Raw genomic sequence first — 24,212 nt, 5'->3', positions numbered from 1 at the left:
TCACGGCTTTGATTGGGTATATACGAGATGGGATATGGACTAGACTTTGGCCTCCATCTTATGTTTGATTGTTTTGAACATTTTCGATTCTATGCGATATATAGTATGCACTACAGCAATGATTAATGACGTTAAGCTTCTATATAATCTCACCAAGCTTTTCCTTGTATACCAACTCTAAATCCTATGCAACTGATAAAACAAAAGGATATCCCAAACGAAAAGATATCAAGAAAACAAAAAGTCAATCATATAACAAAATAAGACGGAGACTTCACAAGGAAATAAGCATAAATCCAACTTATACAACACATCTGATCCCAACTCAATGCCCAACTCACCAGTCCAGAAAATTTTGTAAGTGACTATAACCCAGCAAGATACATCAATCCATATCCAACCGTGACGATGATGGCAAACGCCGCCAAACTCGACGGGATACCTCTTGTGAAGAAATGGCGGACCTTAAGGTATCGCTGGCCTGTTTGTGGGACTTCGGTCATGATGGCGGCTATAATACCGTTAGTTACTCACATCCACACACTATCCAAGGAGACTATGAGAGTAGGGGACAAAACTTACTCATGTTCGGGAATCCACTAGTCGGCAACGCCATTGCCACAGAACAAATCAAAGCGCTCGCCATAACGAGCAGATTCGGATGCGGGTCTTCCATACTAACACCAATTTGCCTCACAAGCGGAAGCATAATAAGCGCCGCAACGGTATGCGAAATGAACGTAGCGACGACCAGAATCAAAGCCGCAAACACAATCAGCACACCATAGAGACTGAGATCCTCGACACGCGCGGTGATCTCGTTTGCCAGGGTGTGAAGAAGACCCGAGGAGGTGACTGATTTGCCCAGACAGAGACCGCCGGCCGCGAGGATGATGATTGTCCAGAGGAAATTGTTGAAGTCTTCTTTGGTGAGAATACCTGTTCCGAAGAAGAGGATCATAGGGATGATGGCGATGACGCCCATGTCGCCAAAGACGTGCTCGAGTTGATGGCTGGCGCACCAGAGGGCGATGGTGGTTATGGTGACGATGGTGATGAAGTATTGCACGCCGGTGAAGCGGTCTTTCACGGGTTTGATGGGGACGATAGTCGTGCCGCGGCCAGGATGGAAGGTTGCGAGAAGCAGGGCCCAAACGAAGAGGATTGAAAGGATGCTCACGGGAATAGCGATGAAGAACCATGTCCCCCAGCTGATACTCGGATGCATGTTCTGCAAGGCGATGATGTTCTGCGGTGATGCGATAGGCGAAGACATGCCTCCGACGTTGGCGGCGAGAGCGATACCCAGCACAAGGGCTTTGGCGAAGTTCGAATCAGGAGGCAGGTTTCGCAGCAGGGGCTGAATGATCGAGTAACAGAGGACAGGAGACGCGACGTTGCTGATCCACATACTCAGGAACATGCTAACGAACATGTTCGTCAATAGCACCACATGAGGCTTGGTTCCGGCTTTGCTCAGGACAAACATGGCCATACGACGTGCAATGTCGTATTTGGACAACGCAGCCGCGATGGTAAAGCCACCAAGCAACAGCATGATGACCGGAGTCCACATGGACGCAAAGGCGGCGCTGGTGGCTTCTTTCGGACCCAATCGCTGGTGAGGCTTCTCATCCGAGGTCATGATACGGAGCAGCACAACGAGGAATGGAATGAGAAGCGATGTCACGAACAAAGGAACAACCTCTGTCGCCCACAAAAGACTGACAAAAATAAGCATGGCCAGGCAGTTCTGCTGCTCCGGTTTCACCATGATCGGAACCGCGAGCAAGATGGCAAACACCACGAATATCAAAATCAACGTCGCAAAGCTCAAGCTGCACATCCATTGGGGGATATTGTAGCGGCCTAGAGGAGTGCTAACCTCCTTGGTCCGAATCTCTAGCTCATCGCCCTGTCGCTGGGCTGCGGCTGGATCATCATCCGCTCCTAAGAGCGTCCGGCGAATACCGACGTTCGCAGCCTGCGCCTTTCTCTCAATGCCAATCATCTCCCTCCAGACGGTGTTCCTTTCCCAGATGACATGTTCCCGCAAATGCAAGCGGAGCTCCCGTCGCGCCATATGCAGGTTCCCTGTTGTGACCACATCCGAATAGATATGTTCAATGTGGTCGATCTTCCCATTCAGGTCCTCAATGACAGGATCGGTAAATGGATAGGCCGGAGAGACGGTAGAGTTCATGTAATCCCGTCGTAAGCTGCGGTCGAGAATCTTGTCGTACTTCTTCAACGCCTTCGAAAATCCAGTCTTGTTCAGCTGGACATACGACTTGAGCCCACAGAGACTGACATAAACATCGACCACCCGTTTCTTCAACAAGATTCCCGCGTTATGGAGCTCTTTGAGCTTGGGGTCCGACAGAAATTGATCATCCTGATCAAGCAGCCGACTGGACTGCATCAATCTAGAATCTCCCAGAAACTGGGAGTCACCCAACTCGCTCGTGTGGCCATCCCCGGGGTTCGTGGATTCCGCATACTGCGAACGCAATCTTCCCTGGGCCTCAGACGGAGCCTGATCGTCATCACTATCGGCATCATCATCTTCTTCATCCCCGACATTGTCACTAATGCCACTGCGACTCCGGTTATTGCGGAATATGCTGTCGGGTCGTCCGACACTCGTCCGTCGAGCTTTGATCATGCTCTCGGCCACGGGATCCAGATTGACACCATCCGCCTGAGCAGCATAATCTTCCGCCTCTCTCGTGGCATCCTCGACTTCATCGAAGATATCCGATTCCTTGAACTGGAAAAACGAGCATATCTTCTCCAGTTCAGCATCGAGGGCTCGCCGGAATACCACGTCCGAATTCGACGAGTTCGAATCGTTCAGCAACGGCGCGGACTCGGTGTCAGTGTACGGCTGGCCGTTTACTCGACGTGATTCCTGTTCGAGCGAGTATATCCTGGTAGTCAATCCTGTAAGCTTCACACTCCACCGTCGCATAGTATAACATCAGTGAACAAAAAGTGAAGTGGAATCAAACTCACAATTTCTTCAAATTACTATACGCAATATAATACGCACTCCAGTCCGGAACCGCATTAAACTGCAAACTGTGCGAGAACTTCATCTTGAGCTCCGTTCCGTCTCCTCGGTTTCGCTGCTGTTGTCGCTGTTGCTGTCGTTGTCGAAGAGCCTGACTCCAGTATTTCACCTGGTCTGGTGAAAGATATGGTAGCCTGAAGGTCTTTTCTTTCTCGTTTGCGCTCTCGAGGTTGCCTTCGAGCTCGTCCCAGCTGCCTTGTAATCTCCTATCAACCGACCACCGGCCAATCGCACGGGGTTCACGAGTACCCTGTCCTGCTGCTGCTGCTGCTGTTGTTTCTGCAGACGGAACCGATTCGTCTCGCAATAATTCGACTAACTCGATGTCCTCGTCAGGAACGTTGCGGTGGTCGTCGAGGTCGTTGACGCCGTAGCGGTGGCGGCTGAAGTGGTGGTTGTCCGGCTCAGCGAAGGCACCCGTCGCAGACGCGATGTGTGCCACGTTTCGCCCGGCAGCATTCGACGACACGGTGTCGGATGAGGGGGAATCCAGCGAAATGAAAGGGAAAGAGTGCAGAGAAAAGACGGTGGGATTGTACTTGTGGATGGGAGTTGGCCGGGGTGGATGTAACTCGAATCACAAAGGCCGGTGCTTACTGTACTGATCTTGGCATGAGCACGCCAATCATTGATGACAGTTCAAGAATGTGTTTTGATGGTTACTACTGTTTAATCTATATTCATTTGAATAGCTGTTCTCCGTAAAAAGGCATATAATCGCAGTACTTGTATGTTGTATATGCAGGTCCCGAAATCCTTGCTGCTACTACTACTCGGTATATACGGACCATCGGAGAACTACAGTTAGACTCACAACATGGAATGTACAATGCAGGTTTTGCTCAAAATGACCCTAGACTAATTACAAATAGAGAAAAGCAAAGAAAGCACAAACACCAGCATTTCACCGTGTATTCCACATGATATAACCGTGACCTTCATACACCACAAACTTAACGAATCCTCTTTCCAAGATTGGCACGGCCTGCGATACCAAGCTTGTGCACTTGCTCGCGGCGATCCCACACACCACTGCGGCCCTCTGCAACAGCCAGCACTTCCTGAGCGACCCGGTTGGCGAACTTGCTGTCGCGTCGCTTCTTCGAAGCATCAATGATCCATTGGATGGCGGTCCGGCGACGCTGTCTTTCCGACAAAGGCACGGGAATCTGGACGGCTGCACCACCACCAGCGATACCCTTCTGGCTACGGATCTTGATCAGAGGAGTAACCGAGTCCACGATCAAGGTCAGGTAAAGCACGGGGTCGAGCGGCAGCTGAGGGGCGGGAGGGCCGGGGAGGAGACGGCGTTTGGGGTTGACTTGAGGGGGAGAGGAGGTTCGCAGCGTATCCAAAATGTGGGCCATATTCTACCAGATAATTAGCCTCCCGCGTAGACAGATAGAACAGACTGTGTGTATACCTTCTGAGCAAGACTCAACTTCCCATCCTCCATAAGCAGCTTGGTAAACTGTTCCAAAAGCGGTTCATATCGTGATCGAAAGTTGTCGGTCTTAGCCAAAGGCTTTGGAGGAGAGAATTTGAGGCCGGCGAGCTCGGCCGCTTGGAAGTCGACATTTGCAACCATATCGGCAACCAGGGAAGCCGAGGCATCATCGGGTTTGGTGTTTTTCTTCTGTAAATCTTCCAGGTGACGGGTCGAGGTGGAGAAGGAGCGGCTGCCGGACGGTTTCTTCATCATATCCTGCATCACCTTAGGTGCGTTCTTTCTAGCCTTTTCGTCGCGCTCGAGGATCTATAGAGAAGCATAACTGGTCAGACACAATGCATAATGGCCATATAGCAGGCAAAAAATACCTCGGAGATGGGAGTTCCCTGCTCCAATTCCGGCGAACTCGGAATCCCATCGCATCGCTTCTCCTTCGACATGATCCGGTCCGTCGCGGCGGCTTCCTCGCTCACATGAGGCAATGCATCCTCCGTAGGACCCTTCAGTCTATCCGCCTCCTCTGGTGCCTCCTGTTTCTTATCCGATCCCGACGAATTCCATCTTTTTTGTAGACCGACGGCGTTGCTGGACCGGTGCGGGAGGTTGGCGATGATACTCTGCCGCGCGTTGACGGAGGGGGTAGACGAGCGAAGGACGGGAACGGCCTTCCTGGCCGAGAAAAAATTGAGTCGCGGTGGCATCTTTCTAGCTCTTTTCGGTCTGTCAATGGCAGTGATGATTGAATCTCCGGCGAAATCAAGGCTGGTCACGGGACGACAATTTTCTGCTGAGTCAGCAATGCCACTAACGTAATCTATCACCAAGCTGGCCAGCTGGCTGCGCCCGCTGAAAAGTACTATACACTGGTTTTGAAGCCTTTCTCCCCACAAAATTGATATATATTATGTATAAAAACAATAGACTATTTCTCAGGGCATTTAAGCCGATTATGGCCTGTTTTACCATATGCGCTGCAAGTTGGTGGCCTACGCAGCCTGGAAACTGACCGGCGTGCTTCCTCCACTATAGCCTCCTGTTCTTGCGCTTTTTGCAATCCTTGAGCACCTGTCAGGCTCCCTCCAGCCTGTATAAAGGCCCTAGGAGCTGCTCGTCTCTGCCTTTGATGCTTATTTTCCATGAGAAGCTGGTGGAATTCATGCTGCAGTAGGATGGCATTTTGCATGGTTATCTCTGCCCCTCTAATGACCTTTCCCATTGCCTCTTCCATAGTTGATGGGGATATATGATGATTTCGGAGGTGATATAGTCGCTTCTTTTGGGCCTCAAGCTGGTTTATATCTGTTAGAGTCCTGCCTGCACCAAAAGATTGGTTGCTATGTGATGATGAAGGCGGTGTTGGTGTTTTAAATGGTATATGAAGCTTTGATAGGACTTGGTCAGGTGAGAATGGAACCATGCCAGTTGCTGCAAAGCTGCTTTGAATATTTGATGATGATAGAGCCCGGTAATGGGCAGTAGGGTATATATAGAGGAATTCTGTTTTATCAACAGCGTTGATTCCCTTCTGCATCTTATTGATGATTCTTTGACCATATAAGCGCTTCAATGGCGAAAAACAACCAACATCCAATGGTTGAAGGAGATGAGATGAATGTGGAGGCATATATAAAGGAATAATATTCCTTTCTGTATAGAATCCATCGAATTCTGCAGTGGCATGGCTGCTATGACCATTCAAAATCAGCATGCGATATCTCCCTAATGTACGGGAGGCTGTATGTGGCTCAAAGACAGTTTGAAGCCACTCCAGGCCTAATCCATGATCTGTCCAGCCATTCTTGCTGACACTGATTATAAAATCATTTGGAATAGCATGATACCATTGAGATTGGTGGTTGTCTGCAGCCAGGATAATCTGGGGAGGCAAAGCCCATCCAGTTGTATTTACTGCAATAATAGCAGTTACCCATCCATGATTCCCAGGCTGTAAGGCTTTGGCATTGCTTGCCCGAGTCTCTGAGCCACATATAACTTTGGCTGTGGATATCATGCCCATCTGAAATCCAGTTTCATTCATATTGTAGATATCTTGCTCAAGAATGCGATATTTTTCAATGGCATCATGGAAGCGCTTATACCACCCCATAATAAGCTCTGGATCTTCACATCTGGCACGCTGGTAGTCATATTTTCGACTGTATTCAGAGGAGATTTCATCATGGCGTCGAATATACTGAGTCACCCAACACTCGCCCACATAGGCAGTCTGGGAGGATAGTCATGCAGACAGTAATAACTGTGCCAAAGGGCGTACAGTAGAGATTTGTAGAGGCAGGCCACGCTGTCCCATATCAATAATCCATGATGAGAGTGTCTTTTCTTCAGTAGGTGTCAATTTTCAGTGGTTGGCAACTGATTCCTTGCGGCATGTGGTTCCTTTGACCCTGGTCTTAAAGGTAGAGAGGCACATAATATGCCTTTGCTGCTGCATTTTTTGATGAAAAAAGGCCTTTTTTAAAGGCTTCTAGAGCTAGTTTCATGCGATCTTCTTTTTGAATCATCAGCCATGGTTGTGGTTGTGGATAAATTGCAAATATGAATAGTAGGTGGTCGCGGATCTGGCCAGCTGGCCAGCTCGGTGATAGATTACGTTAATTAGTTAACTAACTACTAGACAGTAGACCTACATCGTCTTTCTTCTACTCCGTACAGGAGTACTTCACTCCTTATCCCAAAATGAAGAGTTTTTGGCTCCATGGCTAAGAGTTGATCTGTCAAATAGTTCAACATACAGTACAAGCCTCTTTGGTCTTTGTAAGTAGTAAGAACGATGACATTAACTAGTTGATGCTTGCGCAGTCTTACATATGTCCAATGCCTTAGGCCTTCATCAGTCTTCTAACACGGACTTGAACCTTTCCTTGTTGAGGTGGCTTGTATGTAGAAAAAGCAGAATGAATAAACAGGTGACACGAAGTAGCTGTAAAAGGAATAACACGCTCGTAATAACGCTAACGCTAATAAGCTAACATCTCATGCGCAACTCTATCCATGAAAACAGATGTACCCCGAAATCCTTAGGGCTCACAGCCATCAAGCAAATCCCTCCCAGTCTCAATGCCATCTGCCTACTCCCCCATCCTCCTCTCCCACTCCAACCAACCTCCCATATTAAACATCCCGGCCTTCAGCACCGCCTCATCCGCATTCCAAACAAACATACACCCAACCACCCTCTCCTTCTCTTTGCCCCCACCCCCAAAATGAACCATAACCCCCTTCCCCCTATACATCCCCGTCTCATAAGCAGCCAGCTTCTTCTCGTCGTCCTCAGACTTAACCTTATACGCCACACCGTTAATCCTCTGCCCCTCTGCAACCCCGTCCAAAACAGCCGGATACGGCCCCCACATTTTCATCTTATGGTTGAGGATATACGCAGGGCGGAGGTCGGGTTTATGATCAAGGTTCAGGACGCGGGTGAGCATGGATGGGTCCATGAGCGTGCCGTAGAAGAAGTAGTATTTCTCAACGTATGGTTTTGGTGCAAGTCTGGCGGGATCGATGGGGTTTAAGTCACGGACCATGAACTTGCGGGCCATGAGCGGGATGCGGCTGTCCTCGAGCTTTTCTCTGATTTTTTTTTTTTTTTCTTTTTCGGACTCGGGAATGTTGGCGACTCGGGTGTTGTGCTCGTAGACCCAGGAGGGGATCTCGTGAGCTTTGGTCTCGTTCATTGTGGGAGTGTTCTCTGTCTCTCTGGAATAGTAATAATGGGTTTGGTCGTTTCTATTGTTGGAATGTTCTTCGTAGGCTGTTGAGTGGTTAGCTCTCTGTACGCATTTGCATCGTCTCCATACACTTACAGCAGCCTCGCTGCTTCTCGTGTCGGAGATGATGATGTGTATGTGACATGTGACCCAAAAAAAAAAAAAGTGTCCGCACTGTTGCCTTGCACTATAGGACCATATATGATGACTCAGGTGAAGAGAATGTATTTTGATGAGGCTACTTGCCCTACCCTATACCCGTGAACAGAAAACCAGAAATCCTCCAAAGCCAATGCACATGCACATACTAACACATTATTAAAGAAAGGAATCGCCAGCGACTAAAGCGCTGTAGCGAGAGTCGACTCGCGACAAAAGAAATCCAAACCCGAACGAACAGACATAAAAGGAATTATCCTCTCAAAATAGCCAAGAAGCCAAAAATCATGAAAGGAAAAAGAGAAAAATGAAGGTAGATATATACGGTCATCAAAGACGAAAATTTTATGACGCGTTCACGAGAGCATCTCCAACCGCCTCACTGTCTGGGTAGACGTAGAATGCAAGCGCAAGAATCACATACATTCCCAAGCACAGTCCACCCTCGAGATAGTTCGACTTGCCGTCCTGGATCAAGAAGGTGACGACCAAACCAGAGATGAAGAAAGCAACAGTCTCGAAAGTCTGGAAGTGCAGCGTCATAGGCACGCCGATGATCCAGCCAACAATGACCAGGAAGGGAGTGACGAAGAGGGCAATCTGCAAGCTGCTTCCGATGGCGACACCAATAGCCAGGTCCATCTTGTCCTTCCAGGCGACGACGACGGCCGTGACATGTTCCGCAGCGTTGCCAACAATGGGGATGAGGACCAGACCGATGAAAGTCGGGGTCATGCCGGTCTTTTCGACGATGTCGTCGATGCTGTCGACCAAGTAATCAGCGCAGACGGCGACCAGGATGGTGACAAGCACCAACGCAACAGTGGCGGCCAAAGGACCCAGAACGCGTTCTTCCTGAGGCTCACGCTCCTCATTCTCTCCGTCTTCCTGGCCCTCCATGTCGGCGGTGACTTCTTTGTTGACTTCTTCAAAGAGGTAGGAATGCGAACACAGCTGGAAGTAGAGGTACATGACGTAGAGGATCAAAAGGATAATAGCGGTTCCGTGAGAGACGACCAAGATATTTTCCGTACGTCCAGGGTGGTTCGACAACGACGAATAGAGAGTAGCCGGGATAATAAGCGACGCAGAGGCAACAGTCATCAACGACGACATAGTGGAAGCCACAGTGCTGTTAAAGGTCTGCTCATGATACCGCAGACCACCAGCAAAGAAACAGCAACCCAAAACCAACAGAATGTTCGACAGAATACTTCCAAGCATACTAGCCTGAACAACCCTTGTCTGACCGCGCGTCAAAGCGATAATACTAACAATAAGCTCAACGGCATTTCCAAACGTCGCATTCATCAAACCACCTAGCGCCTGCCCCATCGTCGCGGACAATTCCTCCGTCGCAAAACTCAACAGCGACGCCAGGGGGATAATCGCGAAGAAGTTCAGCGTAAACACAGCCGTAGCATCCCATTTCAACACACCAGCGATAATACCCAGTGGTACAAAGACGAGGAGCAGGTTGACATAGTCGCGCACGAGGGTCACCCATGTTAGATGCAGGACTCGCGAGGGCCAGTGGGAGAGGTGACTGGCGACTTTGTATCCGCGGCCGTGTCCGTTGACATCTCCATTTCCATTTCCATTGCCATTGCCATTGCCATTGCCGTTACCAAGGAGGGAGGTGTGTTCGTCGGAACCGTCGGAGTTGCCAAAGAAAGGCATAATGGATTTTTTGGAACCCCAAGAGTGTCTGCGGAAGATGGAACGGAGTTGTGTTGACGCTGGAGTTGGTGTCAATTAGTTCAATTGAGGGATATAATGTGTGCACCAGATAGAGAAGGAATGAATGGGCGTCGCGAGAGAGAGAGAGAGAGAAAGAGGAGAGAGTGAGGAGAGCAAGAAAGAGGAGTAAAGAAAGTGGGAGTACAGGGAATTAAAAGAAAGTTACTTACCCATTGGAGACCAGGGATGGACGATAGCAATCAAAATAGCCAAGACTGACCCAAGGAATTAAGGGTGAATGGTATAACAACGATTGTTTGGAAAGAGAGAGAAAGAGAAAAAAAAAAAAAAAAAGAGAGAGAAAAAGAGGTTACAGTCAATTGGCTCTGGAACTGGACTTGATAGTTTATGATGTCGTACCGTGGCGCTCTGCACTTGCACAGCCTCGTTTTGATTCCGGATCAGTGGGAATTGAATATCAGTGGGGCGATCTATTTGATCAGAAAGAAGAGGAGAATGTTCAGAACATTCAGCACCAAGACAATTTATATGTGCCAGCAATGCAGAGAGCATTCTAATTCTAATTGCTACAGTCAATGCCTCACTCAACGCCGTGGTGCCCAACTCCTGACAAGTAATTATCCCTGTATGTAACAGATTGAATCTCGACCTGCACTGCCACGCTCACTGGCCACACCTAGCCAGCCACATGTCACGGAAATGCTGGCCCATGCACCAACAATGCACGCCAATGGATAAACTGTTGGGGCACATATGCATTTCTGCAAGATCAGCTAAGTACACAAGATTTAAACATCAGATCCAAGCTATCATAACGTAATATACCAAGCCACCCAATTCCAACATTGATAATCCCAGTCACGCCATCATATCGTATCGCTCAGCTCAGCTCAGCTCACCATCCCTATTCACTCACGACATCCCCCCATACCTATCACAGTCAGCCACAATCCACAGTAATAGGCGCTAATAAGCGTAAGATGACAAATACTCACCAGCCGCAAATGCCAGGGACCACGTTCGACTGGCGCCTCCGTCAATCGCCCCGTAATCAAACCCGTCGCGCGCAAAGAATTCCCACGAGGTCACCGGGTCAATCAACGCCAGGTTCGCATACAACACACCCTGCCAGCCACCTTCGACTTTGTCTGCCGGGGTGCTGGCGTTCGATGCAAACAATGCGTTCCACTCCTCTGTCACGAACTTGCGGTTGCGTACGTACGATGACGCCGGGAGGAGGGGAAGCATATGAATTCTGCGCCAGTCAGCATTTACATCCTTGAATCAGCAAGGAAGGTCATCATACCCATGGATGTATTCCAAGTTGTTTCCAAAGTAAGTCGTGTGGTCCACCTTGTTCTCAAACAGAATGCCCGTCACCTTATTCGGCACAAACTCCGGCGGATGGTTAATGTTCTCCCGTTCCAAAAGGAAATAGTTGTGCAGACTCCGACGAAGCACACCCAACATCAGATTACCGCGCGCCTCCATACTCTTATCCCCAATCGTTTTACCCCACATCTTGAGGGCGTAAGCAAACATCGTGTCTTCCGATGTCGACTCCTGGTCCTTGCCGTCAAACGACTCGAATAGTCCCTTGGCCCACGAATGGCCATGGTACCAGTCAAACGCGCGCGAGAATGGGAAGTGAGGGTCATTAGCCACCGGATTGCTTGCGTCTCGCACCAACGTGTTGATCCAGTCCTTGCTAGTCTTCAGCCACTCGGGGTCCAACGTTCCGATAATGGCAGCAGCGTGGATGAAGTATCCGTAGTGGAAGTGGTGATCATTGTACAGGGTGTTTCCAAAGTCTGCTCCCTCATCACCGCCATAGCTGGCTGATGACACGACGCCCTTCCACACGTTGTCGTAGACTAAGGGGAATTGTTGACGGTTGTTGATAAACCGGGCGAAGCTCTTCTTCAGCTTATCGAGGGCATCAGCCGCAAGTGCCGGGTTTCCGCCCAGCTCACTCACAGCGTAGATGATCGTGGCGAACTTGCTGAGTGCCTTGCCGCTGAAGTACATACTGTTGAGATCCGACTGCTTATCGATGTCCTCCCCAAGATCCTTAGGCGCGATGTCCAGGAGAGCTTTCTTGGCTGATGGTGGGAGGTTGTTTCCATTCTGAACCCACGGGGCAAAGTCCATACTGATCGGCAGTTCTGGCTCAAGTAATGTCCATTGTTCGCCAATAATGGCCGTGGCGTTGCCCTTGGTTGTGGTCCGCAGTTGAATGCTGGTCACTCGGCCCTTAGTGGTATCATCGAACGATTCAACGTGATGGGGCAGCGCAAACATGATCAAGGGTGTATCTTGTGCATATTTGCCCGCCTTTGCCCATCCCAGGTTGTATACTCCCGTATCCCGGGAAACTGCACCGGATAAGACACCGTGGACTGCGAAGACACTAGCCGAGTTGTCATAGAGCTTTTCGCTGCTTGATCCTTGGGAGTTCTTCGCAACCTGGATCGTTCCAGACCACCCCTGGGGGCCCCGCAGGTCAGTATGCGAGTCGAGCTTGAAATTGGGATCTTTGCCGTCGTTGGGAATTGCATAAATCAACCACATGTTCCCGTCTTCCAGGTATGCTCGGTATTTGAAAATACCCGGCTTGGGGCTGCCTGCGGACACGACCTTCTGGTACAGAACACCAGTCTGGACCAATGGTTGCATATCAGTGTAGATTCCAGTCAAAAAGCCCATGCCTTGGACAAGAGGGAAAGTGATGTTCTGGTGTGATCCAGGCTGCGGGCGCAAAACTGCGTTGGCGGAAAATGGCCTTGGGTCTTCTGCCGTCAGAACCGTACCGTCTCTCAATTCCGTTGCTGAAAGGATCATAGACTGGATTCCAACAGGATTCACATAGAAAGACACTGGGTGACCTGGGATCTTATCGTTGGGCGGTCCTTCTGCGATCACATTCTTTTCGGTGTGCGAGATGGACATGCCGTAGCTGCCAGCATTTCCGTTGCTCTTGGCCCACGCGATATTATACGGGTGAGTAAAGGTGCCATTCGTTTGAGTTCCGAGGAACAGTCCGCTGTAGAACTTGTTCGTCTCTATCGGGTCCGTAGTGTTGCCCTAACTCATGTGAGTGATGTAGAACATCGAATCCTGAGGGGAGGTCCTTACAATGTTTGTCCTCGGTACTGGATGGTCATCCCTGGCTTTGATACTGCCTGGGATACCGCCAGTTGCGACTGGCAAGAAAACATCTTGCCCTTCCATTGAGGGGTGTGGAAATCCAGTGGCTGTGGAATCTCCCTTCCAATGTCCAGGCTTCCCCCACTTTGGAGTTGGTGAATGCGATGAGAATCCGTGTTCTTCTGTAGTCGGTTCTGGCTCTATGTTTTCGGTAGGCTCTGTGTTTTTGGTAGGCGCAGGGTTCGAGGTCGCTGGTGCCGGTTTAGTTGGTAGGCCTGTGGTGGTAGATTCTGGTTCTTGGAAACCACCGTCAGACAGGAACCAATCAATTAGACCGTCAAATCCCAAATATGGCGTTCTCTCTGGTGAAACTCCACGAACGTCACGCTCAAGACTGGTTGGGTAGAACTGTGCATTGAGTTAGTTCTGGCTTCATCGACAACATCGAACAGACTTACTCCTGTCGTCTCTGGGATGAGCAGCCTCTCGTTGCCTGGAGGATACTGGGTCTTGAAAGAGGTCGTACTCGTCGGTTCCGTGCTTAATTCCGTAGGTTTCGGATAGGACAGAGCTGTATCTGGTGCCAGAAGCCATATTAGCATGGCCGTATAACCCCAATTGGCCTTCCTGTCCATTTTGAAAACCATGTCCAAGAAGTATTTTGGCAATAATCAAAGCAAACAACAATTTTTTTTTCACAATATCGAGGGGGTTGGCCCAATATAAATACCAACCAAGTAAGACAACAAGAGTAAATGAAAGACAGGGGAAAGTAACAATGTCTCGGCAAGCCCGAATGAACGAGTCAACGAGCACAGCTAAGAAGAAAGAAAGACCAAAACAAGAACACGAAGCCCCAATTGAAAATTCCCAGGGAGGGTCCCAAAGTGACGGGTTGAAGAAACGACAGAAGCAAAGTCCCTTCAGGCCCAGAACAAAACCGAAGATGTCAGAAAGAAAAGTGAGGACTTACCGATGGCTGTCAATCAAATATAAACATTCCAGTCCGGTACTCGTTCAGGAATTCTCGATTAGTGGGCCGGGGTCACCGACGCGGTTCGAATACCAGGTGACAGGAAGGGTTTCGGCAGGTACACAGCAGATGCCGGCCTGAATCAAATGTCAGCACTGCAGGTCCCGAAGCAGAGGCATTTTTCATTTGCACGAAAAAGGGGACCAGGGCAACAATGCAGGGTTAAGAAATGCTTACTCAACCCTTGTGGTACTAGTAAGTGTAGGAGTTCCTTACTATGATAGCGGAATCAACCGTTTATGAATAGAGCTCTCGACGTCAATGTCCAACATAAGACGATAATTATTCGAAGATGACTTGATCCTCTGACCACAATTCTCTTGTGGAAAATATAGTGAGCGAAGGGAAAAGAGGGATGATGTTGGAGGGGATGTCGGGATTGTGTGTTGCCTAATGAGGAAAGGTGACTAAACCCCCCCACGTGATCGACTACTCTGAGAGTCATAATTTACTTTTCACTTGCTGTGTCATATTGCCAGATATTGATCAAGAGCGAAGTCTATCTTGTCTCTGTTTCTTGGTTGTCCCTGCCGCTACCAATTGTCGCGGTTGGGTTGTTGCCGGCGTGATGGCATTCCACAGGCGCGCGTCGGAATGTCCGATGATCTGGCAGCACGTGTAGTCTCTGACAGCCATGTGCCTTGCATTAGCCCTCTTTTGCCTCGCTTGGGATGACGACGAGCATAAAAGAATCCGGGGCGGCTCAACCTTACTGGATCCGAGACGTTGGATCTGCGTTTCTGTCCTTCCCTCTTGTACAACCGTTGAAAGTCCCCGGGAGAGGAAGAAGATTATCCAGAGCACATTACGTCTTAAGCCATGGTAAACTCGGCTCATAAGACTAAAGCATCTACAAATTGAGCGGTTTGGATTGGCCACATGTCAAACTGACAGAGTAAGAATCCGGGGTACTACCAGGGTCTCAAAACTTTTATGACTCGATACGCCGAGAATTGCCTATGTATACAGACCACACCACCCAGAAAAAATCCCAGAAAGAAACGATGACGCGTCATCATAATGCCAATGTACACGAAATTGAAAAAAAGAAAAAGCCCATTCGTATCTACAACCATGCAACAAGAAACAATTGACGTCGAAGGTTGGGGATATGTTGACCCCAGTCAGCATGACCAATTCGAGATCAGACCATTGGCTTGTCCATGGGCTTGATGACGCCCTGTTTGATCATGACGCGAGGCTTGGTGGTGTTCTGAACAGTCTCCTTGGTCGTCCATTCGGGACCGATGGGGAGGCGCAGGGACCGTTCGTACTGCTGCTTGGTCTCGAACTGGTGAGGGAGTTGAGAAGCCATATACTTGTTGTTCTATAGCAAACTGTTAGCTTGTGATTTCACATGGGCATTACGTAAATCCATTGAGCTTGGCTTACCTTCTTCTGGCGCTTCTCGTTGATGATAACCTTCGAGAGCTTGGCGTCCTTGCGCTGCTCGGGTTTCACGCCCTCAACGGTGGTAAGATGACGCCTTTGCCGTTTCTGCTGCTTCTTGCTGACGCCTTCACCGGCCCAGCTGCCCCATCCGGGAAGCGTGTTATCGACCACCTTGTCACCTTCGTCTTCGATGGTGTCCAGCTTCTCTTGCTCAAACTCCTGTACCACCTCGTCTCCGGCGAATGCTCTCTTCACGAGATCATGGTTCTTCAGGAGGACCGGCACCTGGCCCTCGTCATCGCTGCCAGCATCTTCGGCTATTTGCGGCTTCTTAGCAGCCGGTGCTTTGGACTTCTGACCCTTGCTGACGTTGGAGGACTTGGGGCCAGGTGCGTCGTTGATCGAAATATCAACAGACTGGTTCGAGTCGTTGACATTGGCTTTCCGGTTGGTACGGTTAGTTTGCACCAGCCACGGGTTCTCCTCCACTTCGTCAACTGTCTCCTGCTGCTTCGAGGCGTTGCCTGAGACACGTGCAGGTGCATCCTTCTTGGCTGGGCGTGTGGACGGCTTGGGCTTGCTGGTCGCCTGAGTCGTCTCGGCTGCCCTTGACTCAAGGGCATCTTCATCGTCCGAATCCGGTGCCTCTTCAAACTCATTCTTGCGGAATGGCTCCGGTTTTCGCTCTGGCTTCTCAGCTTTTCTCTGACCGAACTTTCGTCGACCAACTTCCGACTCTGCCTCAGACTGTGACTCTTCACCATCTTTAAGGTCCCGATTTAGTTTCCGGAGCTCTGCATCATTCTGTTCTTTCCGTGTGGCTTCTGCATTCTGCATGAATTTCATAGAGAGAAGCTTCGCATGTGGTCCCTTGTATTCCTCCCCTGCATTGCCATCCTCGAGCGCAGAGATCTTCTTGCGGAGCTTGTCCTTTTCGACATCGGAGCCATTCTCTGCCCAAGGATCCTCGTCTTCAGATTCCGAGCTGGATGGCTCCAGGTAATCGTCGTCACCATTAGACACACGCTTGCCTTCGATTCTCTTCCGTAGTTCTTCCTCCTTCAACGCCTGACCAGCAGCACCCAGACGGGCTTCCTCGTCCCAAGCTGTGCGGCCAGTTTGTCTGAGACTCTTCGCCCACTTACTATCCTTGTGCTTCGAGCTCATACGAGCCTCCGCTCGTTGTCGCTCCATCTTCTCCTTCTCTTCCTCGTCCAAGTCGATGCCAGCGTCAGTAAGGGCTTGTCTTTCTTGCTGCTCTAGCCTTTCCCGTTCTTTCCGATGAACACGGCGGTAGGATTTACTCTTGATCTTCTTGATCCGTTTGGCGCGTACTTCTTCCCGGAACATAAGTTCGCGACGCTTGCGAAGCTCCGCTCTGCGCTCCCGGATCTCTTCAATGGGCAAATTTCGTCCCTCCAACTCCTCGAACTCCTTGACTTCATCCTCATTTGACTTTCCTTGCGTAGTTGCAAGACCACTCTCGACCAGGATGTTCTGAATGGTGGACTCAAGGTCGTTTTGCGGCTTAGGAGCGTCCAGTTTGTGTACCAGTTGCGCATCAGGATTTGGGAGAGGGAAAACGAGGTGTTCGGCTCTGCGGTTGGCCTTGACAGTCTCAAGCCAGCGGTCCATAGTCTCTTTGCTCTTATCGTAGGCGGCTTCCCGGTCCATTCGGTCCTGCTGGCGTTTAGGAGCGGGCGCATCCAATTTGCCAGGGATACCAGACGACTGTTTATGATCGGCAGTGGCATCGACATGCTTTAATGAGCTCTTCAAGCGAGAATCCGAGATCGAAGGTAGAAGGTCGGCCACGGTCAATTTCTTCGAAGATGTCAAACCGTATTCTGTAGGTTTGCTCTGTTCCTGCGCAAAGCCTTTCTTTTTTGTTGGCTTGCTGGTAGTATCTGTCTCCATCGAATTGACAAAGTCTTGTAATCTCGAAAGACCGTGCTCGTTTCCAGAATCTGCGTCATCGTCCGATGCCGAGAGGGCGTCATCGTCGTCATCGTCATCGTCGTCGTCTTCGCTGGATTCGTCGTCACTGTCTTCTTCTTCGTCTTGTGAGCCAGACTCCTCATCGTAGTCGTCAGTCGCGGCCTTAGCCTTTTTGGCGGCCTTCTTGGCATCTTCCTCTTCTGCTGCTGTATTCATATCCCAAGCAGTCAGAAGATCGACCGCATCTTCTCCCAAGTCATCATCCTCCTCGTCGCCATTCTCTTCGTTCTCATCTATGTCTTCATCCGACTCGTCGAGATTGATTTGGCGAGTCTTTTTCTCTTTCTTCTGTTTCGGTTTCGGCTTCGAATTCGTGGTAGAGCTTCCGCGGAATGCAAAGCCCTCGAAAAGTTCTTCATCACTTGAACCCATAGCCTCGTCACTATCCAGCTCCTCGTCATCATCACTGTCGACCTCGCCTATCTTCCACTCGCGACCATCGCCATCGCTACCGTCATTATCGCCCGAGTCATCTTCGCCCGTTCTGCGGCGCTTGTTTTCCGGTCCGTCTGCGTCGTCTCGCTTGCGCTTGGAGAAATCATCGTCATCGCTTACGCCTAGACGGCTTCGTCGGATGCGGGGATTAATGGGGTATTCGGCCTCAGCGATAGAGAGCGCATCCAGGCCCTTTCCGGTATTTCTCTTCGTAGTCTTGTTCTGCGACCTGTTCTGCGTCCTGTTCTGCAATTCTCGGTCTTTGGGACCGCGCAACTGGGCCTGCTTGCGAGGCATGGTTGCGTTTCTTCTGAATTAATCAAGTGCTTACTTCAATAACACACTGAAATAACAATAAAAAAAAAAACTTTCAAGCTCGTGCTTGCAATAACAGAAATGTAAACGAGGTGCGGAGTTGATTTTTTTTTTTTTTTTTTGCGGGCAGCGGAAAAAAAGTTCTCGGCGCGCCGAAGCTCACTAGCGCAGTCCGACTCTGGAAAAAGACGGTCTTCCTGTCACCTCCGACACCACCCCTCGTTCGTTAACTACGGAGTATACTGTTTCTTCAGCAAGAGTCTGCTGGATTACAGCCACGTTCAAAATGTTCAAGCCTTCGCAACCGATGATGGCGCGATTGCGCCTGACAACCAAGCAGGTCAACGGCGGCTACTACAAGGGAACCCGGAGCGGTTCGATGGGTTATTTCGCAAAGAACGGCTCTTATGTGATCGACTGGAAGAAAGTCCGGACATACGTTGTACCTGAAGACCTCGACCAGTTCAAGGTATACCAATTTTTCCCGGCTATTTGGCAGCGCACAATGCGGAACCCGGTGGGATGAATGAAAGTGGACGTTGGGCTAACAGATGGAACTAGCTTACTCCGTTCGTGACCAAGGCTATGACCCCGACGAAGAGCAGATATACCGACGAGGTCGAGAAGGACGGCAAATTTGTTACACGAGAGAAGGCGTTTGAAGGAAAGGACTACCTCGAGTTATGGACATCGGATAATGGACAAGAGGTTCTTGAGATGGAGCGTCTTGATCGTGTGGAACCAGAGGCGAAGCCCGCTCAATAGACGGGCTTGTTATGAAGAGAATACGATAATGCTGAACGAGACTAAAAGGTTCGTATGTTGCCCGGGATGACTCTAGATATCAATCTGACCGTGGCTAGACTCCACTATCCACATTATTATTCGTTTGGAATTCACCATGTTGTCTAAGCCCACAAGATGACATGGTTCACCTTACCGTTTGTTTGCTCGCTGGCCGATCACATCTCATCTTCCGTGTACTATATATGTACAGTATGTCTGGAAACGCGGCACTTTTGACGGCACGCTACTTCTGTTACTGCGCCCATCCCTGGCATTATACGTGGAACAAGGCTATCCGGATATCATATTAGGAGGAACACTGGCCAGACTCGTGTACCTATGCTCGACTACTTCGGACTATGGAGTATCAGCTTATGACAGTCGGCGTCGACTTCAGCCGTGATTTGTAATTTTAGACGACATATACCTATGATAGAAAGACTTCAGTCCAAATCATAACCCTGTTCACCATTTCCGTCCCGATAGTGAATGCGTAAGCCTTTATCTATGGTTTCACTGCAGTTGTATATTTCCCCTGATAGAACTTTCCATGGCATCTGGTACGTGGCAATAAAATATTGCCTGTATTCTCGTGGCAGTAACTTTCAGTCGGGTGGTAAAGTGCGTGGGTATAGGCTCTCGCTGATCATGCGTATGTCATAGTCCGAAGGTCGCCAGCTCTTCCACCACCAACTCTGCCCATTTCATCTACGACTTTCCCTCCTCGTTGCCGCGTTCTTCTTGGCATGAAGATGCAGATTGTGTCTTCTGCTACTCTCGTTTTTTAGCGGTTTTCTGCGTATCGACGTCCGAGCTCTGACTGGAGACAGAATATGTTTCAATCCTTCACGGGCAACGCTCGCCGTCCGCGGCAGGTCAACCTCGGTGCCCGCAACAACAACCCATTCGCTGCCTTCCCCTCGGGACGAACTGGCCATGGCTCCGGCCCACAGAACACCCTTGCGATTGCCCAGCAGGAACGTTTAGCGAGACAACAGGAAAGGGATCGGTTAGGGGCAAGCCGGCTCGTACAGCGGGCATGGCGGGGCTATCGGAGCAGGAAAAACACACATGGTACGTGGAGGGCAGAATGGGATACTGTTGAACAAGAGAGGACAGGGACTTCGTTGCCATTTGACGATGTGGCAGGACAAGCGGGATTGGATGTTGAGGCGTCGGTCCCGTACGCATCAGCGGCTGGGTGTCTATCGCAGCTGAGACTCCTGGTCCAGTTTCTGGAACCCTGGCATCACGGCGATGTCGTGCGGTTGGTATACTTTGCCAATGCATTTCAGAAAACTTTGAACGAGATTCCGACCATTGCAACGGAGGGAGAATGGACTACTCCGCTTACGCGTTTGGCGAAGGTGACTCTCCGGGTGCTGCGCTCGGCGCCGTCGTCGAGAGTCCCGGCCTTTGCTTCGAGTCATTTGCTGCAACCCCTGGCTTTCCTTACAAACTTAATACCCAAGGTGATGGCACTGCTCGCCCAGGAGTACTATTCTGTCATGTCGCTGTTGACGACAAACATCGAGCCTCTCCGTCGATCGAACTTATCCCCCGACCACCTTATTCAAAGCGTCCTTGCTCTCCTTCGACCGATTACGTCCGAGACTCTCACTGCATACGAGTGGTTCGCTAGAAACTATCTTGTTATTTCAGATTTGCCTTCGTATCTAGGAACACTTGATGGCTTGGCGAACAACATCAACTACAAACTGCTCACGTCGGCTCTGGGACCCTTGGATACTCAGTTTAAGAGTCGTCCGTCAAATGATGGGGATGTTGAGGCTCGACTCTGGTTACTTTCATACTTCATCTACTTCCACCGATACGCGTTGGGAAGCCAGGTGGGGCACCAGGCACCGGAGCCTGGCTTTGTGAAGGTCGTGTCAGAATTGTTGAACTCCACAGCAGTGCATGTCTCACAACGTCTGGAACTGGAGGAGGCGGGTGATCTTGATGAGATTACGGCGAAAGAGCCACTGCCCCCGTTTGTCAAAGAACAGCTATTCAGCCTTATCAATCAGAGCAACATCACCGGACTTCTGTCTCAGCTTCACTCAACGCAAGGAGAATTGGCAAACGCTGACTCGGTCGCTTCTCGCGAAGCCAAGACTCTTGCCACTTATGCTTTGACGCTTCTGAGAGTCTTCCCTCGACGTGGCGACGACATCCGGATGTGGCTCTACTTGGGTTCTGCTACGTCAGGTGAGTCAGGATCAAGGGTTCCAGCAATCAAGTATTTCTGGCATGCATCGCGGTCGAGTAGGATATTTGCAGCGATTTGTCAAGATTCTACCAAGGTGCTTCCTTTATTGAAACCTACCAGTGAAGCGGATTCGAAATATTCAACAATCCCCCAGAGCGAAAGGGATGAAGAATGGACGATTATCCTGCTTTTCCTCGAGCTCTACACGTTTGTTCTGAAAGTCATGGATGATGACGAGTTTTTCTCCAGTGAATCTTCGTTCACGGCCTCTTCGAACACGAAAGTATCGTGGACCAAGGAAAGTGCTCTGCCATTGAGGGAGATCAAAGACATGACCGTTTTTCTGAAAAACCTGGCATTCACGTTGTACTGGAACTCAGCGGATCTAAATGAAGACGATACCAGGCAGTATTCCGGAGACATCCGGAGTTATTTCACTTCGTTAACATCACCGTTGGATCAGATTACCAGCACCAAAGATATTGAGATCAAGAACAAAGAAAAGGGTCTTCCTGGGGTCACCGGTATACCGCTTGACTATTTCAAAGGTCTTGTTACGGGATTGTTGAGAATGATCCATGAACGAGAGTATGTCCAACCTGATACGACGTTTTTTCATGAAATGTTTTGCTGACCGTTATTTTTCTAGCTCGCGACGCAAATTCCTTCCCGATGATCATTGGCTCATGACGAATCGCTTTGATATGGAAGGTTTCATCCCCGCTGTGGTTGCAGAAGAAGAGAACCGACATCAACTTCAGGATGATGAGGACGACGAGGATCAGGACGACTTGATGAGCGAAACCTATGAACCATCTGGCTTAATCGGCACTGGCCGTGCTCAGCAGACGCGACGTATCGAAGCTCTCAGACGCCGTCAGCACCAAGCCGCCCGCAGAAAGCAACTCGAATCAGTGGCACCTCGACTTGAAATCCTTAGGAACATGCCGTTCTTCATTCCTTTTCCCACGAGAGTACAGGTTTTCCGGGAATTTATCCATAGGGACCAGATGCGCCGGAGACACGGGGCTATTGACCCTGATATTTGGCGGATGTCTGTTGCTCAGGCCTCGATGGGACGTATGGATGGTCGCGATTTAGGCCAAGATGTCCTGACCCGACAACACGCAGATATCAAGCGCGAGAGCATATTCGATGATGCCTATGAAAAATTTTATGATTTGGGAGAAGGCCTGAAAGAGCCCATTCAGATCACCTTCATTGACAAGTTCAACAACCCGGAAGCGGGAATCGATGGGGGTGGTGTGACCAAGGAGTTCTTGACCAGCGTTACTCACGAGGCCTTCAAATCGGACCGAGAGTCCCCCTTGTTCGGAGAGAACGATGACCATCTCCTGTACCCGAACCCCGTGGCCGTCGAGCAGCGGAGGGAGCTGCTTCGACAGTCAGGATATCTGGAGCGCAGTGCAGAGTGGAACGAGCAGGTACGAGACTTGCTGCGACGATATGAGTTCCTCGGGCGAGTTGTTGGAAAGTGTCTTTACGAGGGCATTCTTGTGGATGTTCACTTTGCACCGTTCTTCCTGCTCAAGTGGGCTCTGACGGGCGGAACCGGTTCGGCGCAGAAGGAGTCAGCATACCGAGCTAACCTCAACGATATGAGAGATCTTGATCAAGGTCTCTACCAAGGATTGGTAGGTCACAATTTCCGTCCACATTGATCTCTTAACTAACTGCTTGTCCTATAGTTGCAACTGAAGAACTATCCTGGTGATGTTGAGGACTTTGCGTTGAACTTTACCATCACTGATACCGTTTCTCTACCGAATTCTGGCAGCCGCACGATTACCCGCGACTTGAAATCAAATGGATCAGATATCGCTGTCACGAATCAGAACCGACTGGTGTACATTTCGTACATTGCTCGGTACCGTCTCCAGGCACAACCAGCCCTTCAGACCAACGCCTTTTTGCAAGGTCTTGGACAGATTATTCAACCCTCGTGGCTCTCGATGTTCAACCAGGCCGAGCTACAGACTTTGGTGAGCGGCGAGTCGGGTGATATCGACGTGGCAGACTTGCGGCGCAACACGCTGTACGGAGGAGTGTACGTCATTGGAGACGACCAGCAAGAGCACCCAACAATCAAGGTGTTCTGGGAGGTGATGTTCAACATGACGAACGAAGAACGCCAGAAGGTGCTGAAGTTCGTGACTTCCACTCCGCGAGCACCGCTTCTGGGTTTCAGTCACCTTAACCCCCGGTTCAGCATCCGCGACTCGAGTGAGGACCAGGAACGTCTTCCAAGCACCAGTACCTGCGTGAACCTGTTGAAACTGCCGCGGTATTCGAACGCGGAGACGCTACGGGAGAAGCTTCTCTACGCGGTCAACTCGGGGGCTGGATTTGACTTGAGCTGATCATTCTTCTTTTCTTTTCTAGAAATTGTTTGCTATAATACCCAGAGAATTGGAGAGCTACTCGCATAGAGGTGGCGTTGCACAGATTACCAGCATTTGATACATGTTGCATGATTGAATTGTATGAAGAATTGACACCGTACATAGCTTAATGGCTCTCATTCTGTTCTCTTCTACATTGTGCCCCTGTAGGATGTTTTGTATAGGGCTGTAAAACTCTGACGCTGAGTAATGACGTTGAAGCGGCGGGGCACACCTTCCACATTGGGATTAGGGCGGGCAGTTTTCCAGAAGGCCGTAAAGCGGCACTGGAATACTGCCGTTTCGGGCGGTGTCTTTTTTTTCTCTCCACCAAAACTTCTTTTTCTCACTTTTTTTCCTTCCCTCTTAACCTCTCTT

At 49.9% G+C, this 24,212-nt stretch overlaps 10 protein-coding genes across 10 annotated transcripts; 3 read left to right on the top strand and 7 right to left on the bottom strand.

Annotated features, from left to right (window-relative positions):
• Positions 1-365: 365 nt before the first annotated feature.
• On the bottom strand, positions 366-3,098 carry ASPGLDRAFT_120933 (putative plasma membrane phosphate transporter Pho87; the record flags this gene model as incomplete). The annotated part of the gene is made up of 3 exons (XM_022540189.1): positions 366-511; positions 583-2,930; positions 3,016-3,098. The coding sequence occupies 3 exons, from the start codon at positions 3,096-3,098 to the stop codon at positions 366-368; spliced, it is 2,577 nt and encodes an 858-aa protein (XP_022403179.1).
• Positions 3,099-3,791: 693 nt separating this feature from the next.
• Positions 3,792-5,246, bottom strand: ASPGLDRAFT_44293 (mitochondrial 37S ribosomal protein uS7m). The gene is made up of 3 exons (XM_022545997.1): positions 4,892-5,246; positions 4,497-4,829; positions 3,792-4,443 (listed from the first exon to the last, which is right to left on the bottom strand). The coding sequence occupies exons 1-3, from the start codon at positions 5,222-5,224 to the stop codon at positions 4,027-4,029; spliced, it is 1,083 nt and encodes a 360-aa protein (XP_022403178.1). The 5' UTR covers positions 5,225-5,246; the 3' UTR covers positions 3,792-4,026.
• Positions 5,247-5,407: 161 nt separating this feature from the next.
• Positions 5,408-6,961, bottom strand: ASPGLDRAFT_44289 (uncharacterized protein; the record flags this gene model as incomplete). Its single annotated transcript, XM_022545996.1, has 2 exons — positions 6,434-6,961; positions 5,408-5,713 (listed from the first exon to the last, which is right to left on the bottom strand). Coding segments are annotated over exons 1-2 (233 nt in total), but the record flags the coding sequence as incomplete, so codon positions are not given.
• A 418-nt stretch (positions 6,962-7,379) lies between these two features.
• On the bottom strand, positions 7,380-8,142 carry ASPGLDRAFT_44287 (gamma-glutamylcyclotransferase family protein). The gene has a single exon (XM_022545995.1). It carries the CDS (start codon positions 8,084-8,086, stop codon positions 7,613-7,615), a length of 474 nt encoding a protein of 157 aa, XP_022403176.1. The 5' UTR covers positions 8,087-8,142; the 3' UTR covers positions 7,380-7,612.
• A 314-nt stretch (positions 8,143-8,456) lies between these two features.
• On the bottom strand, positions 8,457-10,152 carry ASPGLDRAFT_44286 (uncharacterized protein). The gene has a single exon (XM_022545994.1). The coding sequence runs from the start codon at positions 10,091-10,093 to the stop codon at positions 8,759-8,761; it is 1,335 nt and encodes a 444-aa protein (XP_022403175.1). The 5' UTR covers positions 10,094-10,152; the 3' UTR covers positions 8,457-8,758.
• A 928-nt stretch (positions 10,153-11,080) lies between these two features.
• On the bottom strand, positions 11,081-13,345 carry ASPGLDRAFT_121061 (glucan endo-1,3-beta-D-glucosidase; the record flags this gene model as incomplete). Its single annotated transcript, XM_022540202.1, has 3 exons — positions 11,081-11,369; positions 11,421-13,198; positions 13,250-13,345. The coding sequence occupies 3 exons, from the start codon at positions 13,343-13,345 to the stop codon at positions 11,081-11,083; spliced, it is 2,163 nt and encodes a 720-aa protein (XP_022403174.1).
• Positions 13,346-13,739: 394 nt separating this feature from the next.
• On the top strand, positions 13,740-14,551 carry ASPGLDRAFT_44283 (uncharacterized protein). The gene is made up of 2 exons (XM_022545993.1): positions 13,740-14,371; positions 14,472-14,551. Exons 1-2 carry the CDS (start codon positions 14,040-14,042, stop codon positions 14,488-14,490), a joined length of 351 nt encoding a protein of 116 aa, XP_022403173.1. The 5' UTR covers positions 13,740-14,039; the 3' UTR covers positions 14,491-14,551.
• Positions 14,552-15,155: 604 nt separating this feature from the next.
• Positions 15,156-18,485, bottom strand: ASPGLDRAFT_44281 (UTP14 family protein). The gene is made up of 2 exons (XM_022545992.1): positions 15,687-18,485; positions 15,156-15,621 (listed from the first exon to the last, which is right to left on the bottom strand). The coding sequence occupies exons 1-2, from the start codon at positions 18,414-18,416 to the stop codon at positions 15,439-15,441; spliced, it is 2,913 nt and encodes a 970-aa protein (XP_022403172.1). The 5' UTR covers positions 18,417-18,485; the 3' UTR covers positions 15,156-15,438.
• A 123-nt stretch (positions 18,486-18,608) lies between these two features.
• Positions 18,609-19,479, top strand: ASPGLDRAFT_1233054 (mitochondrial 54S ribosomal protein mL41). Its single transcript, XM_022540388.1, has 3 exons — positions 18,609-18,903; positions 18,996-19,247; positions 19,298-19,479. Exons 1-2 carry the CDS (start codon positions 18,721-18,723, stop codon positions 19,197-19,199), a joined length of 387 nt encoding a protein of 128 aa, XP_022403171.1. The 5' UTR covers positions 18,609-18,720; the 3' UTR covers positions 19,200-19,247; positions 19,298-19,479.
• A 574-nt stretch (positions 19,480-20,053) lies between these two features.
• Positions 20,054-23,813, top strand: ASPGLDRAFT_64757 (HECT-type E3 ubiquitin-protein ligase; the record flags this gene model as incomplete). Its single annotated transcript, XM_022548815.1, has 3 exons — positions 20,054-22,020; positions 22,082-23,087; positions 23,142-23,813. 3 exons carry the CDS (start codon positions 20,054-20,056, stop codon positions 23,811-23,813), a joined length of 3,645 nt encoding a protein of 1,214 aa, XP_022403170.1.
• Positions 23,814-24,212: the final 399 nt, after the last annotated feature.

The sequence above is a fragment of the Aspergillus glaucus genome (genome assembly GCF_001890805.1).
Source record: "Aspergillus glaucus CBS 516.65 unplaced genomic scaffold ASPGLscaffold_5, whole genome shotgun sequence".
NCBI classification, from domain to species: Eukaryota; Fungi; Ascomycota; class Eurotiomycetes; order Eurotiales; family Aspergillaceae; genus Aspergillus; species Aspergillus glaucus.
This window is presented reverse-complemented; position numbering and strand designations above follow the sequence as displayed.

Coding starts and splice junctions, on each gene's coding strand:
- ASPGLDRAFT_44283 (XM_022545993.1), top strand. CDS start 14,040: ATGTCTCGGCAAGCCCGAATGAACGAGTCAACGAGCACAGCTAAGAAG.
- ASPGLDRAFT_44281 (XM_022545992.1), bottom strand. CDS start 18,416: ATGCCTCGCAAGCAGGCCCAGTTGCGCGGTCCCAAAGACCGAGAATTG. Junction 15,622..15,686: donor ACGAGAAGCGCCAGAAGAAG/GTAAGCCAAGCT, acceptor AGTTTGCTATAG/AACAACAAGTATATGGCTTC.
- ASPGLDRAFT_44286 (XM_022545994.1), bottom strand. CDS start 10,093: ATGCCTTTCTTTGGCAACTCCGACGGTTCCGACGAACACACCTCCCTC.
- ASPGLDRAFT_44287 (XM_022545995.1), bottom strand. CDS start 8,086: ATGGCCCGCAAGTTCATGGTCCGTGACTTAAACCCCATCGATCCCGCC.
- ASPGLDRAFT_44293 (XM_022545997.1), bottom strand. CDS start 5,224: ATGCCACCGCGACTCAATTTTTTCTCGGCCAGGAAGGCCGTTCCCGTC. Junction 4,830..4,891: donor AGGGAACTCCCATCTCCGAG/GTATTTTTTGCC, acceptor GCTTCTCTATAG/ATCCTCGAGCGCGACGAAAA. Junction 4,444..4,496: donor AGTTGAGTCTTGCTCAGAAG/GTATACACACAG, acceptor ATTATCTGGTAG/AATATGGCCCACATTTTGGA.
- ASPGLDRAFT_1233054 (XM_022540388.1), top strand. CDS start 18,721: ATGTTCAAGCCTTCGCAACCGATGATGGCGCGATTGCGCCTGACAACC. Junction 18,904..18,995: donor AAGACCTCGACCAGTTCAAG/GTATACCAATTT, acceptor AGATGGAACTAG/CTTACTCCGTTCGTGACCAA.